The 19,215-nt window shown below is 42.3% G+C and overlaps 1 protein-coding gene and 2 non-coding genes across 6 annotated transcripts; all 3 read right to left on the reverse strand.

The window, feature by feature from the left end:
* Window positions 1-6,803: 6,803 nt before the first annotated feature.
* LOC100194554 (solute carrier family 25 member 3) lies at window positions 6,804-13,228 on the reverse strand. Of its 4 annotated transcripts, none has more exons than XM_014207488.3 (8): window positions 13,114-13,228; window positions 12,535-12,692; window positions 10,387-10,517; window positions 9,738-9,917; window positions 9,313-9,494; window positions 8,468-8,640; window positions 7,837-7,947; window positions 6,804-7,263 (listed from the first exon to the last, which is right to left on the reverse strand). In XM_014207488.3, exons 2-8 carry the CDS (start codon window positions 12,674-12,676, stop codon window positions 7,103-7,105), a joined length of 1,080 nt encoding a protein of 359 aa, XP_014062963.1. In that variant the 5' UTR covers window positions 12,677-12,692; window positions 13,114-13,228; the 3' UTR covers window positions 6,804-7,102.
* On the reverse strand, window positions 7,467-7,647 carry LOC123743890 (small nucleolar RNA SNORA53). The gene has a single exon (XR_006770742.1). It is a non-coding gene; the product is annotated as a small nucleolar RNA SNORA53 (small nucleolar RNA).
* LOC123743889 (small nucleolar RNA SNORA53) lies at window positions 8,835-9,067 on the reverse strand. The gene has a single exon (XR_006770741.1). It is a non-coding gene; the product is annotated as a small nucleolar RNA SNORA53 (small nucleolar RNA).
* Window positions 13,229-19,215: the final 5,987 nt, after the last annotated feature.

Here is a 19,215-nt window from a genome sequence, read left to right on the forward strand (position 1 = left end):
TATGTAACCGTTATTGAGAATGTTGTTGTAGGTAAAGTGGTCTGTTGGTTGACATTAAAGAGTGCACTGCCAGTTTTGAAACTGCCGAAAAAGCTCACATCTGAGCAAGAGACAGATGGGAGCGTAATGTTCCTTTCTGAAATCTCTTAAATAATTCTAAAGATTTAGTCAGCACTGAAATGTGTCATTTTCTAAGTAGTTGTTTCAACTGTATAGGAAGTTGACACAACTTGACATTTGAAGGCAGCCAAGTTACAAACGTTAGTAAGTTAGAAAAACATAACTTTTAGTTGTTTTGACTATCAAATACTTGTCCTCTCCACTTGGTAATTTGTCAAAACAACTTGAATAGCTTTGTTAGGACAACTAAAAACATCAGTTGGAGCACATTGATTTCACTAAAAGTATCAAGTTCACTCAACAAGTTATTAAATCCAACTTGTCAGTTCCACTTACTTTACTAGGTTGAAGTAACTTTAGATCGAGTTAACTCAACACGAAATCCAAATTGTACTTAAAAATGTTAAGGCAGCCAGGTTACACACTTTTTTACAGTGACATACAGTCAAGCTGTGTCATTCCCTCACAGTGTGATGTGTAAAGGGTATAGTACGATGATGTAATATTACAAGGGTCTAAGGGTCTCTTATTGTAACTACTGCAACAGGTCCAACAGTCACTCGGTCAACTGGAGAGAGAGGGGTGATGATATCAATAAAACCAGACTGTGGACAGACGATAGACACTACCTGTCTCCTGTACAGACATCGCCCTGCCGCTAGGATGTTTACTTTGGCTCAGTGCTACATTGTTTGTACTCCCCTTTGTAATGTTTTAGTGCTCCCAGTTTTTGGAGGGATTATGTAGGTGGAGGAAAACATTTATTTAAATCATGTTGTGCATTTTTACGATGATGTTTAAGGATCGGACCCTTTTTCCCCCCCAATATTTGCTTAAAATGACATACCCAAATCTAACTGCCTGTAGCAAGGATATGCATATTCTTGATACCATTTGAAAGGAAATACTTTGAAGTTTGTGGAAATGTGACACAGCAGGGGTTCAAACTGTAGAACCCAGTTCCTACATTTGAATATAAAAATTGATTGGGAACCTCAGGGTGACAAATCAGAGCAAGATTACTGAATGTAAGTACATTATTTACCTTCAGAAGTGAACGTATCAAACCAGTTGCTGTGATAAAAGTTTTGTTGTTGTGCAGTCTTCTCAAACAGTAGCATGGTATTTTTTTCACTGTAATAGCTACTGTAAATTGGACAGTGCAGTTATATTAACAAGAATTTAAGCTTTCTGCCCATATAAGACATCTATGTCCTGGGAAATGTTCTTGTTACTTATAACGTCATGCTAATCACATTAGAGCACGTTAGCTCAACCGTCCCGCGGGGGGGACCACCGATCCCGTAGAGGTTAACATAGACCTATGGTAAATCTACTACATTTCCACTGTACTAGCCTAAGGTTTTGGTGTTCCATTTCACTGTGTTCCATTCCACTCTGCTATATCTATTCCACTGTCCTCCAATAGATTAATTTAACAGAGGGGTAAACTCATGTATCACATACTGTATTAGATGGCTATTCTCCCTCCCTCCTTTCCTGATGTTGCTGCAATCCTATGAATCTCACACGTGAAGCCGCAGCACCCAATGGGGTTTAAAGATGTTCCGCTAGCGGAACGCCTCACCAATATCCAATGATAGAGCGTGGCGCGAATTACAAACACCTCAAAAATGCAAAAACTTCAATTTTTCAGACTATTTTACACCATTTTAAAGACAAGACTCTCCTTTATCTAACCACATTGTCCGATTTCAAAAAGGCTTTACAACGAAAGCAAAACATTAGATTATGTCAGGAGAGTACCCAGCCAGAAATAATCACACACCCATTTTTCAAGCTAGCATATAATGTCACAAAAACCAAAACCACAGCTAAACCTTTGATGATCTTCATCAGATGACACTCCTAGGACATTATGTTATACAATACATGCATGTTTTGTTCAATCAAGTTCATATTTATATCAAAAACCAGCTTTTTACATTAGCATGTTTTGTTCAGAACTAGCATACCCACCGAAAACTTCCGGTGAATTTACTAAATTACTCACGATAAACGTTCACAAAAAACATAATTATTTAAAGAATTATAGATACAGAATTCCTTTATGCAATCGCGGTGTCCGATTTTAAAATAGCTTTTCGGTGAAAGCACATTTTGCAATATTCTGAGTAGATAGCCCGGCCATCATGGCTAGCTATTTTGACACCCACCAAGTTTGGCACTCACCAAACTCAGATTTACTATAAGAAAAATTGGATTACCTTTGCTGTTCTTCGTCAGAATGCACTCCCAGGACTTCTACTTCAACACCCAATGTTGTTTTGGTTCCAAATAATCCATAGTTATATCCAAATAGCTGCGTTTTGTTCTTGCGTTCAAGACACTATCCGAAGGGTGACGCGCCGGCGCGTATCGTGACAAAAAAATTCAAAATATTCCATTACCGTACTTCGAAGCATGTCAAACGCTGTTTAAAATCCATTTTTATGCAATTTTTCTCGTAAAATAGCGATAATATTCCAACCAGGAGACGTTGTTTTCATTCAAACACTGAAAATAGAAAATGGAGTCTTCACATGCACGCGCGCACCAGTGTCATTGTTCTCAGAACAACCACTTGCCAAAACCCCTACTGTTTTTCGCTCAGGGACTGCAGAGTTATCATTCAACGTTCTGGCGCCTTCTGAGAGCCTATGGGAGCCTTAGAAAATGTCACGTTACAGCAGAGATCCTCTATTTTCGATAAAGAGGCTACAGAAGGCCAAGAAATGGTCAGACAGGGCACTTCCCATATAGAATCTTCTCAGGTTTTGGCCTGCCATATGAGTTCTGTTATACTCACAGACACCATTCAAACAGTTTTAGAAACTTTAAGGTGTTTTCTATCCAAATCAAATAATTATATGCATATTCTAGTTTCTGGGCAGGAGTAATAACCAGATTAAATCGGGTACGTTTTTTATCCGGCTGTGAAAATACTGCCCCCTATCCTAAACAGGTTAAGTCACTCCTACTTTCTCAGCCAATGAGGTGAGAGGACACTGATCCTGTTAAGGACATCCAGTCAGCTGCAGCAAGGGCATTGTTTGGTGAACATGCAAGCAGGGGGCGTTTAGTGTGGTGCAGCAAGCTCTCTCCCTCGCTCTCTCTATTTCTCTGTCTTTTTTTGTCTCCCTCCCACGTCTCTGTCTTTAAGTCTCCATCTCTCCCACCTCTTCTCTCTCTCTCCCTGTCAGATGTCCTTATCATCACACACACGGTGGGTACATGTGACTGACTACAGGGCACAATGACACACAGTCCAGTCCCACCATTAACAAGGTCATGAGTGGTATCAAAGCTTGTTGTAATGTGAAGCACTTGAGATTTGGTTTCAATTTATCCCCTAAAATACGTGGAATGAATTTGATGGGAAAGGGTCATATGACAGGAAAGGCCAACCTCTATGTTAAAAATGCTTTATCTGCCTTCCCAATGAAAACTAGTTTGAAAAGTAACATATTTTACAGAAAATAGATGAATGCTTTTGGACGATGCACCATGCTGCCATGTTGACAACATGACCGAGCAGCGCAGATTACTGTTAGATTTGAGAAGGGTGCTCCTCCCTCACCGCTTTTGCCTGTTCACGTAACGGACAATAGACCGGTGCCTCAGGGCTCAGCATAATCCAATCTGCCCAATGATAGCCATTGTTCCTTCTATTAAAGGACACATGAGTCAAAACTTAACCTTCAAGACACAATAGATGGGCACGGTAACCAGATTCGATTTCCTTTAGTCTGACTGTATGGTAAATATAGATGTTTTCAATGTAACGAAGGACAATTATTTTGCATTCACACATTGGATAACTGACCTCTATCTTGGCCACAATCCCTGAATGTGTTTCACACAACTATATCATCAAGTGCCATGATCAATGAGAAACACTAGTCACATGATGCATGAGTTTCACCTCACGTTTCCCACATAGTAAGTTAGCTACTGCTTTATACTACACATGACAGAGGCCCATGAGGTTGGCCGGAGGCTGTTCACTACATAAGTTACAGAGGTACCATTTCAGATACACAAGACTCAGGCGCAGCCCACACCCTAACTCGGCCCAGCTCGTGACACAGGAACACTGGCTACTGTTTCAGAGTGACCTCCACAAAACCAACACAAGGGCAGAGACACAATGGAGTGGACACACACACTTCTGCATGACAGCACAAACATTCACACATGCGCACACACAGAGGAGGAAGGATATTCATATTAACTGTTTCCTGTGCTGTGGTCAGCTGTGGTGCAATCAAATAATGAATAAACTGCAATAAGTGCCTGATATAAAATAGTTCCAATATCACCAGGGCAGGCTCAGACTATTTCCAATATCTTGTTTCCATAGTATTACCTTTGAAGCTTTTCAGGACTTCTCTCAACTATAGTAATCTTCAGTTCCACATTGGGTCTTCAGTTTCATCTTCAGTTGTAGTACTAAAATAACATTGAAGATAGAAGTGGAAAAACATTGGCAGGCCTGTCTCGCTGGGGATTGGGAGCACTGGCACTGATGGGATGCAGCTGTCGCCACGTCAGTAGTCCACATAGATAAATTAGGGACCAGGGTAAAAATAGCAAACCCGAGCTTGTCACCCTCAGCAGCTATCCTTTTAGAGTTTACACCCCAGGACGATGTTAACTTGAGGAAATGTTGCATTTATTCTATTTTACTGAGCCATTAGTTTGTTCTTATTCTTATATTTGATTTATTGTGTATCCTGTACATATGACTAATACAACTTAAAAGTATAGTTATCTATAAGCAGTACTGAGCATCTCTGGAATGTTAACTTGCTTGAGGTGGTAGTTAGTCCTGGGAAGTACATTACAAGTACTAATTGATGAAAGGAAAAGTGTATACATATGATGCATTAGGCTACATAACACCACAAGTAATAGTTAATAAATTACTAAATTACTGACTGAAGTATTCATACCATGATATCAATATCTGTAGAGCAATTTCAGAATCTTACACATTTTGGGAATATATTCCATGCTCACCAACATCCCCTTTTTAAAATAATGTTTTTTTTTCTAACAGCAGTAGCAGCAGAGTACATCTGAGTCATTACTATTTGAAAGCACTCAATGGTTACCACGTTATGCAGAGGTCACCAAGGGGTCACAAAGAAATGGGAATCCATTTCCCATGACCCCTCTCAACCTCAACATTCCACAGACCTGATCTCCAGGTACACGAACACATCTAATTTCCTGGAAACATCGATTCCATTGTGTCTGCCGCTATCAGGGAACGGAAATGTGAAAAACCCATTATTAAAAAGCAGCCAAATGGATTATAACGACATGGTTACTGAACACAATGCGGTCCGATTAACATTGGGAGGCTGTTGATGTGACACCTCTTGGGTTCATTGTGACGCATGCTTGATATACTAGTCCATTAGATTCCCCCGAGCCTCAGGTAGTTCTGCTCACCTCCTAGCCCTGCACCCAAATCACATACTATCAATGCTCATGCCTCCATTTTACAAAGCAGAATGACGCAGGCAATTTTGATGTTCTGACAAGATGCATTTTTAATAAATGGGGTCATCCTCTATCCAGGGACAGTCATCAGATATGACCATCACTAAAGACAAATATTTTTTTGTGTATGACAAAGTAATACAAATGCAATCAATATTCAGGTAATCTGTTCTGACACAGGCTGTACATGGTATACATCTCCCTCTAGTGTTTTAGAGAACAGAAACAAATCCTGCACCCGTTTCTATGGTTATAGAGCTCCACAAAGGGTGTCATAATAGCCACAAAACCTCCTAGCGGTAAAACAGGGAAATGGTTCCAATTGTTTTTCCACCAATCATTTTTCCCAAAGGAAATTTTAGAAACACTCAAAATAAGGGCTGTGTTTCATGTAGGCTTACCCTGGAGGGATGTTTTGATAACCATGTAAATCTCTCCTGGAAAATGTGACATTTAGCAATATATTCAGCTTTATTTACTCTCAGATCCCGAAATCCTAATCAGCATCAAAGTAGACATCATGCAAGACAAATTCCTGCACTTCATCTCTAGATGACACCTTTGCCAATAGGTATTGTGTCATCTTAGAACTTGTACAAGAGAGTTTAAAGAAATATAGACAATTCATAAATTACTACACTTAGCTAACATAGTAAATCCAGAGATTCTTACCTTTGCCTTGATTCAGCAGTCTCATCGTGGCATTTGTAGTACTTTATGATAGCCACATTAGCATACCATTTTTTTTTTTGGGGGGGGGGGGGGGGGGGGGGGTAAATACAGGCGAATATACTGATAAGTCACTGTCCTAAAGAGATTTACAAGGTTACATTTTCTATATTTTTTTTAAAGGAACTCCTGAAAGTTGTAGTATAGGAATGCACAAGGTGCAATTTCTCAGTTGGTTAGTGCAGCATCAGTTCCTCATGTAAATGTTAGTCATTGCATACCTTAGAAAGCTATTTATAACTTGTCAGAAATGTCCAGATCAACTAGACCATGTCAGCCAATGTTTGTTTTTTTTGCCCATAGATAGTTGTAATTTTTTAGTTACTCAAATCAAATGGACACGGCAGCTTAAAATGTATAGCATACCAATATACCACTTATCCACAATACCAAAAGTATTTTATTTTCAGTGGAAAACTTCAAGAAATTAAAAACAGGACATGTTTTAGAGGGAAACATTTTAATAATTAAATAATTTCCACATTACTAATGACATGAGTGGATAAAACCAGACCATGTTTCTACAGTACGTATATTTTCCTGTACCTCAGTGCAGAGAGGGGACAAACATGGATCCCTCCCTTCCGGTCTCTCTTTCTCTTAAATATACATGGGAGGAACAGCCCTGGGCCTGGAGAAGAGGAGCTGCTTTAGGAACATAAATATAGAAAACAGAGCTGTGTGCTGCAGCCAGGGGGGTGAGGTGAGAGGGGGTCCTGGAGATGAAGGTCGTTTTATTGTTTTACTCAGTGAGCCCCAGCTTCTTCTTGAGGGACTCTGGCATCTCGGGGGGAGGGGGACGGGGCAGGCGGAAGTAGACCTTCACGGAGTCGTAGATGAACCACTGCAGAGCGGTCAGAGTACCGATCATGATGATACGGGCAACCAGGCCCTTCCAAACACCTTAAAGGGGGAGAGAATGGGAGAAGGGAGGTGTTTGCTAGAAGTGTATAAATAAATTATACTTTTTTTGTTTTTGTTTCTTTGAGTGGGCCAAACACTCAATGTTGGGCAGTCAGACATGCAAGATTTAAAAAGGCCGTACTCAATAGAACGACTTTACATTGAACGCTACTGGACGGTACCCAAAAGGGACTAAAACAAGTGTTAACCACCCCCAGCCTGGCTGGGGAACAGGTAGACTGCTCTCACACACCAATGACTCAAGCACCTCCAATTGTACAGCCAGAAAGCTGCTGAGGGCCTCCAGGCTGGAGCTGCAGCACTCAGAGACAACAGCACCAGCACACAGGAGCACCCTCCAGAGGTGGATCTGAGGAGCGTGTTGTAGGAGTTGGGCCATTAAATATTTTTTAAATTTTTATTTATTTATTTATTCAGACCCACCTATCCTCGCCCAGTAAACTGAGAGGGTTTGATTGGATAAAGTACCCTGAGGTACCAAATCACATCAGTGATATCTTTGAGGAAGGATGCATTTCCTAAATGAGACAAGCCCTATGGTTGTCCACTCACCTTTAGGTCCGAGCTTCTTGAGCACTTGGACGGCGGTGCTGCCACTCTCCTTATTCAGTACAGACACCACTGAGTCCGCTGGGTGGGACACGATGGCACAGAACACACCAGCTGCAGGGGACAGACAAATCATCAGCACACTCCTATATAGGACCACTATATACCCTCAAACAGAAGCCAGGGTCATCTTTGTCAAATAAGTAACACTTGTTTTCATTTTCCGTTGCAAAACGTTTTGCTATGGTGTGCACTAATGAATACGACCCAGGTCTCTCTGGGTAAGAAGTTGCCATTGGTCACAGATCTAGGATCATATTACGCTTCCCCAAATCCTAACCAAATTGTATTTGTCACATGCCACCGAACACAACAGGTGTAGACCTTAGTGAAATGCTTACCTACAAGCCCTAACCAACAATGCAGTTTAAAAAAATTTACAAAATAATTAAAGAGCAGCAGTAAAATAACAATAGCGAGGCTATATACAGGGGGTACCGGTAGAGTCAAAGTGTGGGGGCATCGGTTAGTCGAGATAATATGTACCTTAGTTATTACGAGGACAACACAAACATGACTCAAGGTGAGCTCCTAGACCCACCTTTATCCTATTTCCTGTGGTACTACTACTCACCGATGTAGCCGGCCGTGAAGGTGACGATCAGCTGCTCAGCCTTGGTGCAGTCAGCACGTGGTTTGGGCACCACGTGTTTGTAGAGCAGCTCCACGGTCCTCTCAAAGCAGGCAAACTTCATCATGGTGTAGGGGATCTGCCGCATCCACAGGGGAACCACACCCTTGTAGAACCTGAGAGTTCCGTACATACAGATCAGAGTTCTCGTCTCTCTGATCAGAAACAGGTGAAAGCAATATGGTGGTCACTAACAAGGCACCGACTTTCAGCAGTCAATTATCCCCACACAAGAGTGTAAAGGAGATGAGAACAAACTACATTAGACTATCAAGGCGCAAACCTGGGAAATACCATTAGGGCCAATGGGATTGTCCATCCCCCAGCATAGCTCTACTGGTAGGGTTCCATCAGTGGAACTGAGGGTTGCCAGTGCAGCAGGGGTGCTGGGAGGCAGGTAGACTGCTCTCACACGCCAATGACTCAAGCACCTCCAACTGTACAGCCAAAAAGCTGCTGAGGGCCTCCAGGCTGGAGCTGCAGCACTCAGACAACAGCATCAGCACAGGAATGCCCTCCAGAGGTGGATCTAAGGAGCGTGTTTGGTGGTAACCTCTCAAATCAGCTATTGGGAGCAAGAATTACTTATGCAGGCTTATGTTCCATACCAGCCATGAAACACACAATCTAATAAAGGCCACAAGTTGAAGCAGGTTTGTTCACCTAGTGTAGGAACAAAAGCATACACCTCATAGCTGTCCCTGAGAAGGATGGAATACCTTTACAGGTTATACAGCCTCCAAAACAAATACAAAAACCGAATGACATCACAAACAATATCTACTCACGCCCATACTCCCTCCTCTGCAAACATCTTGGGAGCACACTGTCTGAGGTTGTTGGCGTAGCCGGGGCAGGTCTGGATACGCACTTTGCAAGCCTCCATGGGGGCCAGGGCAATGTCAGCAAAGAACTCTGCACTGGCAGACGCAGCCAGGTACAGGGATGTCCTCCACAGGTAGGTGTTCTCCTGTTAGATGAAAGGGGGCGAAGTCAGTTGTGGTCCTTTGTGGGCTAGCAAAACAAATGCCATATGTTAAGTCCCACAGGGATTACATATAAATACTAAAAATGTAAGTGCTCACTGTACTGTAATTGGGTAAAAGCGCCTGCTAATTAGCATGCAATTAATTATTTTGGGTGGGTGAACTGTTCCTTTAAAAACACTGTAAACATGGGAATCCAACAGTGTTGGTTCCTACCCCTGACTGACCTCTCCAAGCATGTCGCTGTAGAAGATCTTGAACATCTCATAGAAGCCAAACTTGCAGAGACCCTGCATGGAGTAGCCGATGAAGGTAGGGGCCCAGCCCTTAGCCAGCCCTCGGGCTCCATCCTCCTTCAATGTGAGGGAGAAGCCTTTGCCAATGCTCTTGTATTTGTCAGGGTCCACCTAAGGAAGAAAAAACAATCGATTAGTAGAGAGTCAAAGGAACAATGGGACTAGAGCCCCATGGGCTGAAATCTAGGTAATTTTATCTAAGGTTTCTAGGCTATGTTCATTTAAAAATTAAAATACTAGCTAGGTTTCAGGTTGTGAACTAGGGGGTTATCCAGATGAACATTACTACTTATAGCTAGTGATTTATCTGATGTCTGCTAATCTACAGGAATCTTCCGCCCAATCCCAAATCGAGTTTTCCGCCCAATTTTTTCCTCATCTATTCAAGTGCATAGGACTTAAGGGTACATTTGGGACTGCACGGTCTTGACGGATTTTAAGGCCACAATTGTTGAACAATCCCTCTGGGACAATAAAGTTGAAACTAACTTCTTAGGTGTAGATTTGGGATTGGGCACCTTTCCTTACAGGAGCTATGGAGGCCTTCACACAGCAGACAGCTACAGGGGGTACCACAAACCTGGATGCGGCACTTGACAAGGTCGAGGGGTACAACAGCTGTGTGTGTGAGGCCGCAGCTCAGGATACCCCCAAACCCACACAGGGCATAGTATTTTGTTGAGCCAAACTCACAGCTCACATCTGCAGAGTCTGCAGCAAAAAACAACAATACGTGCCCAACATGCAGTCACAACACACGCAACACAGGACAATAATCACCAACAAACATGCCACCATTACATTAGAACACACCAGGGAATAAGCCAGATTAAATTTCAAACACTTGTTAATCAGGGTTTAGGTCAATTCCTTTATAAATTCTGGAAGTAAACTGACAATCCAATTTATCTCAATGCTTGTCTATGATTACATTTTTGCATTTGAATCAGTTTCCAGTATACTTCCTGAATTTGAACATTTACAAAAAAAATAATAATGAGTGTTGAAGCATCAGCTGCATAGTTAGTTAAAATAATACATATAGCTTACATAAATATATTAAGCGTTTATACTTTAGTCAATTTTAAGCTGGGAATAATTCCATTGAGGTGTAAATTACTTGGGCTTTTTAACCTACTTATAAAGCTATAGGCTACATTCTAGCAATGCATAGCTGCAATTTGATCATGTTATAAATAGCAGAGTGAACATTCTGAACATATTTTCCCATTGTCACTCCTGACCTTTCAGTGACCTACAAGTCCTTTAGCTTTGGATTGGGAAGGGGAATGTAGCAGGCAGGGAGGTTCATTAAACAATAACAGGAACACTGGTGATTGTGAATCACACACTTACCATGCGATGTAGGTTATTCAAAAACAAAATCAGGTGATCAAGTGGGATAAAACGTGAGGAACAACAATGACAACGATTTCACCACGACTGCACAAAACCGGGCTGCTTGTTACATCCATTCTCCCATGCAAATCGCATTTCAGACAACAAAAACAACACAGCGTGTTGGGTTTTAAGTGGCTCCAGGCCACAGGGATAGACAGACCTGCATTCTGCATTTGACCAGATCGAGGGGCACAAGGGCTGCGTGTGTGGTGCCACAGCTGATGATGCCACCAAACCCACAGAGGAGTAAATACTTCCGTGAGCCGAACTCACAGCTGTCTCCCTCTGAAGAAAGAGTCAGGCAATACTTTCAAAATGGGGACTTGGTGTTGATGTTGATCATTAGAAAAGTGGTAATAAGTAAGAGCAAAATGCATCTTCACTAGGCTAAAGGCCAAATTCAAGTGGAGCTTAATTGTGTGTGTCCTGTCCTATGTAGTCTGCATAGGCCTATATCACAGGTGCATAGAGCCATGCACACATAGAACATTTACTCCCTGTGAGGGCAGACTGTTGTGCAACAGGCCCTGTAACAGCAGAGCAGACTAGCTATATAACTAATCAACCAACCAGCACACAGTATTTAGGCTATAAAAAAAGGACACCGGCCAGCAAGCTCTAAAACTAACCAAAAGCCTGACCCAAACATGGTGGTTCAATAATAGCTAATGTCATCTTTAGAACTAGGTCGGCTAAGCCGTAAAAACCAAAAATATTCAATAGAAATATTTAATTAAGCCAGCAATGAAAAACAGCAATAATATTGCAATGGTCAGAATATAACAGGGGTTGCTGAAGGCCATGCTTTACGTTACAAAAAGGATAGCATTTCAAGTGATCCTAAATCTTGACAAAACTTCTCAAACCTATCCGAATTGAGAACCAATGCAATGACCCCGTTTAGGGGTCAGACGCATATCATTAGCTGGTTGGTGTGCTAGAAAGCAATACAGACATTGACCTAACTTCTACTTTGCACGTTTGAGTCAGTGGCCTCTCACCTTAGTTTTGAACAGCGATTGGGGGGGGGGGGGGGGGGTCATGAATTCAGTTCAAATACCTGCGGCATATTTCAAAGTTTACATCTGCCCTTCCGTGTCCTCCATAGACAAGGCCTGTCTTTGACATTACACATTTAATGACAGTGGCTAGATAGCTGTGAACGTTTGACGAACACACAAGTCGTATATATTAAAAAGACACATGTTGAATAAAATCGGTATCTCGTCTTATCATTGATTCAGTTGACTGCGTAATTGCTCGCTAGCTAGCTAACGTTACTTGCTAACCGTAACGTTACTTGTTAGCATGCAGAACCTTGGTTTACCAGCAATTGCTGCGGCAGCGAGGTTGCGGCTCTGTCCATTTGCGGGGAGGCTCTGTTTGGGCTCCTCGATTTCTTGGAGGGAGAATAGCGGGGCGTTGAAGGGATTAGCCCGGGACAACTGCGTTAGTGTGGTCGGATACATGGTGTCCAAAACCGGTCTGTAGAGTGAAAGCGAATGTTAGCAAGCTAGCTCACTACCTTGCTGTAGAAACACGATCAACAGTAAAACAGTTCAGCTTACACTGACAACAGCCTAGGAAGTGGTTTCGAATGTCACGTGGGGATGTAGCTATAATTTGACATCCAGACAACATTGAATGGAAAGGCAAACAGTATTAGATCATGTTATTGTTGGTGTGAGCTAGCTATTCCTCTAGTTAGCTACAGTACGTTAGCTTGCTCACTACTAGCTGATTAGCTAGCTTTCCCAAGGTGGAACGGTTGCGCAAGACAAGTTAGCAACATAAAACATTCTAAACGTCCTAAACAAAGCATTACAGTAAAGACTTAAGAAACCATTCTACTCTAACATTGTGAAATCGAATTGTTATGTTAGATATCTCGTAGCACTGCACTCACTCTCTCCGTGTCTTAAAATGGAGCCTCCACTCTACTTCAACCGGCGGTCACAGGGGCCGAACGACCTCGCGATAAATCATTTTGTCCTTCCCTGACGTCACGGGAAAAATTGGGATAGTCCTTCTGCGTCCCGTCCTATCAGGGACGATATACGGAATGACAGTTCGACCAATGAAAATGCGGGGTCCAATCACGAAATAGGACTTTCCTAGGCCTTCAGTGCTGTCATAGAAATACAATGGTAGATTTCTCTTTAAATTGAGTTTTAGAAGTGACAGTGCCACCAACCACATGGAAGACTAAACACATTTGCTGTGCTTGTTGCTTTCTTGTGTTCAGAAACGGTTAAAATGATTTTTGCTGGTTTTTACATTTGTATTCCTGCCACTTTAGTTTATACATGATGGAGTGCTGTGTGTGCATGTGTGTGTCAGGTAAAGACAGGGAGTGAGGTGGAGAGAGAGGTAATGTAAACATATGTTTCCCAGGCCAATAAAGTCCTTTGAATTGAATTGAGAGGGAGCGAAAGAGGGAGAGGGGGCAGAGAGAGAGCGATACAGACAGAGAGAGAGAGAGAGAGAGAGAGAGAGAGAGAGAGAGAGAGAGAGAGAGAGAGAGAGAGAGAGAGAGAGAGGAGAGAGAGAGAGGTCTGAGTAAGTAGATTACTATGCCTTGGCAGTCTATTCTTGTCCATTGTATTAATCTAGGCCTGTAGAGCAGGACAGGCTTCATCCCTGCCGGTCATCAGTGTCAGGGCAGTCTTGACTTTTGCGGCATTCACGTGCTAGTCGGAACTAGGAAACTCTGACATTTCCAACTTGCTATGGTTGTAGTTATACACATGCCACATTCTACCAGTTAAGTCAGAAATGTCAGAATGTCCTAGTTCCCGAGTAGCATGTGAAGCTCTTATCAAGTGGACCTCTGAATGATTGGACCAGTTTAATAAATATCAAATCAGAGAGCAGAAACCACAGAAAATGCCTTCATGCCTCTACTACAACCTATATTTAACAATCCTTTGGCAATGGTCAGTCAGTAGGAAGCGCAATCCTGCTTCTGGCTGACTGTTTGTAGGTGTCTGGGTGAAGTTACAATTAGCATCAGGGTCCTATATAAGAGTGCAATAGGTGAAACTATTCCCAATTTCCACTCTGGGCTAAGTAGAGGGTATTCAGTGGAGCCTGTATTTTTTCATTGACACCCTTACAAAAAAGACTGCTGTCAGAGTGCAGTATAACTGCAGTACACTGAAGTATAACTGCAGTTAGAGTCCATTATAACTGCAATATGTTGCAAATACTGCATCCAAAAGAACTGTTTTTTACCGCAGTAATTTTGCAATGTAACTGCAGTTACAGTGCAGTATAACTAGTACACTGCAGTTATTCTGCAATTACTCCGTCCAAAATACCAGTCGACTGCAGTTTCTGCACTTTTACTGCAGTTTCAATACTGGAATCTTTTTTTGTAAGGGCAGGCTCAGCTCCCCCTCTGCAGCTAGAAGGTACTGCTGTAAGAAAAATACTGTAGCTATTTTGGATAAGCTTGTCCAAGGAGTGCCTCAAGGCTCCATCCTCGAACCTCTGACTTTCATTATCTACATGCTTCCCCTGAGCCAGATCATCCGCCGCTATGGTCTCAACATCCACTGCTATGCGGATAACACCCAGATTTACATCCATACCAAACCCACCTTTCATCTCTCTCCCCTGTCTATGATCAAATATCACGGACATGAGAACTGGATGATATCCAATCTACTCAAACTCAACAGTAATAAAATAGATCATACTGGTGGCTCCCAAAGCTCTCCTCAAGAAAGTAGGAGACCTCGTAATGTTCATTGAAGGCTCTTCCATCTGCGGTCAGAAACTTGGGTCCCACTCTCTCCTTTGAGCCCCACATAAAATACATCACCAAATCCGCCTTCTTCCACCATCACTTGTTACATCATGTCTGGACTAGAGGTCTTCTCGGGTCCAAACGTTGGACCCAAATGGACCTGATAATTTTTTTAAAGGGTGACCCGAACTTGAACGGACCCGAGAAAAATCAAACCCGAACCCGAATGGACCCGACGACAAACAGACCTTTATATATAAATTCACCTTAATATATAAATTCACCTTATTGGTGTAAAATACATAACTTACAGGCTATGCAGAGCTGTGGTTACATACAGTGTATTCGGAAAGTATTCAGACCCTTTGACTTTAAACAAACAAACAAAAAACGTTATCGCCTTATTCTAAAATGGATCAAATATTTTTTTCCCCCTAATCACATCTACACACAATACCCCATAATGACAAAGCAAAAACAGGTTTTAAGAAATGTATGCAAATGTAAATAAAAAATTAAAATTGAAATATCACATTTACATAAGTATTCCAACCATTTACTCAGTACTTTGTTGAAGCACCTTTGGCAGCGATTATAGCCTCAAGTTTTCTTGGGTACAACGCTACAAGCTTGGCACACCTGTATTTGGGGAGTTTCTCCCATTCTTCTCTGCAGATCCTCTCAAGCTCTGTCAGGTTAGATGGAGAGCGTCGCTGCACAGCTATTTTCAAGTCTCTCCAGAGATGTTCGGTCGGGTTCAAGTCTGGGCTGTTGCTGGGCCATTCAAGGACATTCAGAGACTTGTCCCGAAGCCACTCCTACATTGTCTCGGCTGTGTACTTAGGGTCGTTGTCCTGTTGGAAGGGGAACCTTTGCCCCAGTCTGAGGTCCTGAGCGCCCTGGAGAAGGTTTTCATCAAGGATCTCTCTGTACTTGGCTCCGTTCATCCTTCCCTTGATCCTGACTAGTCTTCCAGTCCCTGCCGCCAAAAAACATTCTCACAGCATGATGCTGCCACCACCGTGCTTCACCTTACAGATGGTGCCACGTTTCCTCCAGACGTGATGCTTGGCATTCAGGCCAAAGAGATCAATCTTGGTTTCATCAGACCAGAGAATCTTGTTTCTCATGGTCTGAGAGTCCTTTAGGTGCCTTTTGGCAAACTCCAAGCGGTCTGTCATGTGCCTTTTACTGAGGAGTGGCATCTGCCTGGCCACTCTACCCTAAAGGCCAGATTGGTGGGGTGCTGCAGAGATGGCTGTCCTTCCGGAAGGTTCTCCCATCTCCACTCTGGAGCTCTGTCAGAGTGACCATCGGGCTCTTGGTCATCTTCCTGACCAAGGCCCTTCTCCCACGATTGCTCAGTTTGGCCGGGTGGCCAGCTTTTGGAAGAGTCTTGGTGGTTTAAAACTGCTTCCATTTAAGAATGATGGAGGCCACTGTGTTCTTGGGAACCTTCAATGCTGCAGAAATGTTTTGGTACCCTTCCCCAGACCTGTGTCTCGACACAATCCTGTCTCGGAGCTCTACGGACAATTCCTTCCACCTCATGGCTTGGTTTTTGCTCTGACATGCACTGTCAACTGTGGGACCTTATATACACAGGTGTGTGCCTTTCCAAATCATGTCCAATCAATTGAATTTACCACAGGTAAACTCCAATCAAGTTGTAGAAACATCTCAAGGATGATCAATGGAAACAGGATGCCACTGAGCTCAATTTCGAGTCTCATATTAAAGGGTCTGAATACTTTTGTAAATAAGGTATTTCTGTTTTTGCTTTGTCATTATGGGATATTGTGTGTAGATTGATGAGGAGAAACATAAATTTAATACATTTTAGAAAAAAGCTGTAACGTAACAAAATGTGGAAAAAGTCAAGGGGTCTGAATACTTTCCTTGAATATGGTCTTGTAGCCCATTCCAGCCTTGTGTAGGTCTACAATCTTGTCCCTGACATCCTTGGAGAGCTCTTTGGTCTTGGCCATGGTGGAGAGTTTGGAATCTGATTGATTGCTTCTGTGGACAGGTGTCTTTTATACAGGTAACGAGCTGAGATTAGGAGCACTCCCTTTAAGAGTGTGCTCCTAATCTCAGCTCGTTAGCTGTATAAAAGACACCTGGGAGCCAGAAATCTTTCTGATTGAGAGGGGGTCAAATACTTATTTCCCTCATTAAAATGCAAATCAATTTCTAACATTTTTGACATGCGTTTTTCTGGATTTTTTTGTTGTTATTCTGTCTCTCACTGTTCAAATAAACCTACCATTAAAATTATAGACTGATCATTTCTTTGTCAGTGGGCAAACGTACAAAATCAGCAGGGGATCAAATACTTTTTTCCCTCACTGTATGATAAACAGAGAGTAGCAGCAGCGTAAAAGAGGGGTTGGGGGGGGGCACACAATGCAAATAGTCCGGGTGGCCATTTGATTATCTGTTCAGGAGACTTATGGCTTGGGGGTTAAAACTGTTGAGAAGCCTTTTTGTCCTAGACTTGGCACTCTGGTACCGCTTGCCATGCGGTATTAGAGAGAACAGTCTATGACTGGGGTGGCTGGGGTCTTTGACAATTTTTAGGGCCTTCCTCTTCCTGTAGAGGTCCTGGACCTCTTCCTGTAGAGGTCCTGGTCTACAGACCTTCCTGTAGAGGTCCTGGATGGCAGGCAGCTTAGCCCCAGTGATGTACTGGGCCATACGCACTACCCTCTGTAGTGCCTTGCGGTCGGAGGCCGAGCAGTTGCCATACCAGGCAGTGATGCAACCAGTCAGGATGCTCTCGATGTTGCAGCTGTAGAACCTTTTGAGGATCTCAGGACCCATGCCAAATCTTTTTAGTTTCCTGAGGGGGAATAGGCTTTGTCGTGCCCTCTTCACGACTGTCTTGGTGTGTTTGGACCATTCTAGTTTGTTGTTGATGTGGACACCAAGAAACTTGAAGCTCTTAACCTGCTCCACTACAGCCCCGTCGATGAGAATGGGGGCGTGCTAGGTCCTCCTTTTCCTGTAGTCCACAATCATCTCCTTAGTCTTGGTTACATTGAGGGATAGGTTGTTATTCTGGCACCACCAGAGTTTAGCCCTAGCTTAAAATAAGTAGATTTTATTTATATTTTCATTTCAAATTAGCAGTCTCACTTAAACCCTCATATCCACTGCCCCGTTTGACCTAGACTTGAAACTTTGTATGTAGGTATTTTCTTCATATTGAACAAATGTACCTCAAAGACCCATAAGATCCGTCAGGATACATTTTCCTCCATCTTGGACATATTTTGAAAACCTTTGAACCATATAACACAAAATAACACAACATTCCAGTCCAAATAACACGAAATTCAGTATATAGGCCTATATACTACTATGGTTAAGAGATGGCTATTGATAAAATCAGGAAATCAGACTTTGTGTCCATTTAAATCTGCTGTAAATCCACTCCACAATGGCCTATCAACTTGAAACTTTTTAGGGTCATCAAAGACATTACCATGATGAACCATGTTACGTTTGGCATTGATATCTTATAAAAAAAGGAATCTATTAATAATTAACTTTGATTATTTAAACAGTGACACATAGTCAAACAAAATCTTCTTCTCATGGACTAAAAGTCAGATTAACTCCAAATGTGGTCTTTAGACTCATCACAATAGTCCCTAAACAGTTTGAGAAAATAACATTGATGCATTCAAAGATGGCCACACTATACCAGCAGATACGCTAATATGCAAAACATTCTTGCTCCTATGCTTCTTCTCATGAACCACAGGACCAAATGACACCAAATTTGGAATGTAAGCCCATGGTACATGGTTTGAGTAAAGCTAAGGGATTGGTAAAAAGGTGGCAGAGTTACTGACAAATCACAGATTTTACATGTCCATTTAAACCACTGTCAATTCACTTAATCTGAAACTTGTCATTGTTATCACGGACGTCCCGAAAACGAGATGACCCACACTGAATTTGGTATTAATATCTAAAAAAAAACAAGGAAACTAATCAGTCTGTGCATATGTAACGCTAATGCTCAAAATCTGCAATCATCTTTTCCTCGTGAACCATACGTCAGATTCACTCCCGATTTTGTATTTAGACTCATTACATCAGTCTAATTAGTTGCTGCATTCATAGTCGGTCACGCTACAGCACTAGATGGCATATCACACCAGGGCTAGAAGAACTAAACCGATGGACATGGGGCAATGAAATTTGGTATGTAAACCTCATGTATACATCCCTTAGAAGCTGTGCGAA

This window comes from Salmo salar, chromosome 07 (assembly GCF_965601325.2).
Source record: "Salmo salar chromosome 07, fSalSal1, whole genome shotgun sequence".
NCBI classification, from domain to species: domain Eukaryota; kingdom Metazoa; phylum Chordata; class Actinopteri; order Salmoniformes; family Salmonidae; genus Salmo; species Salmo salar.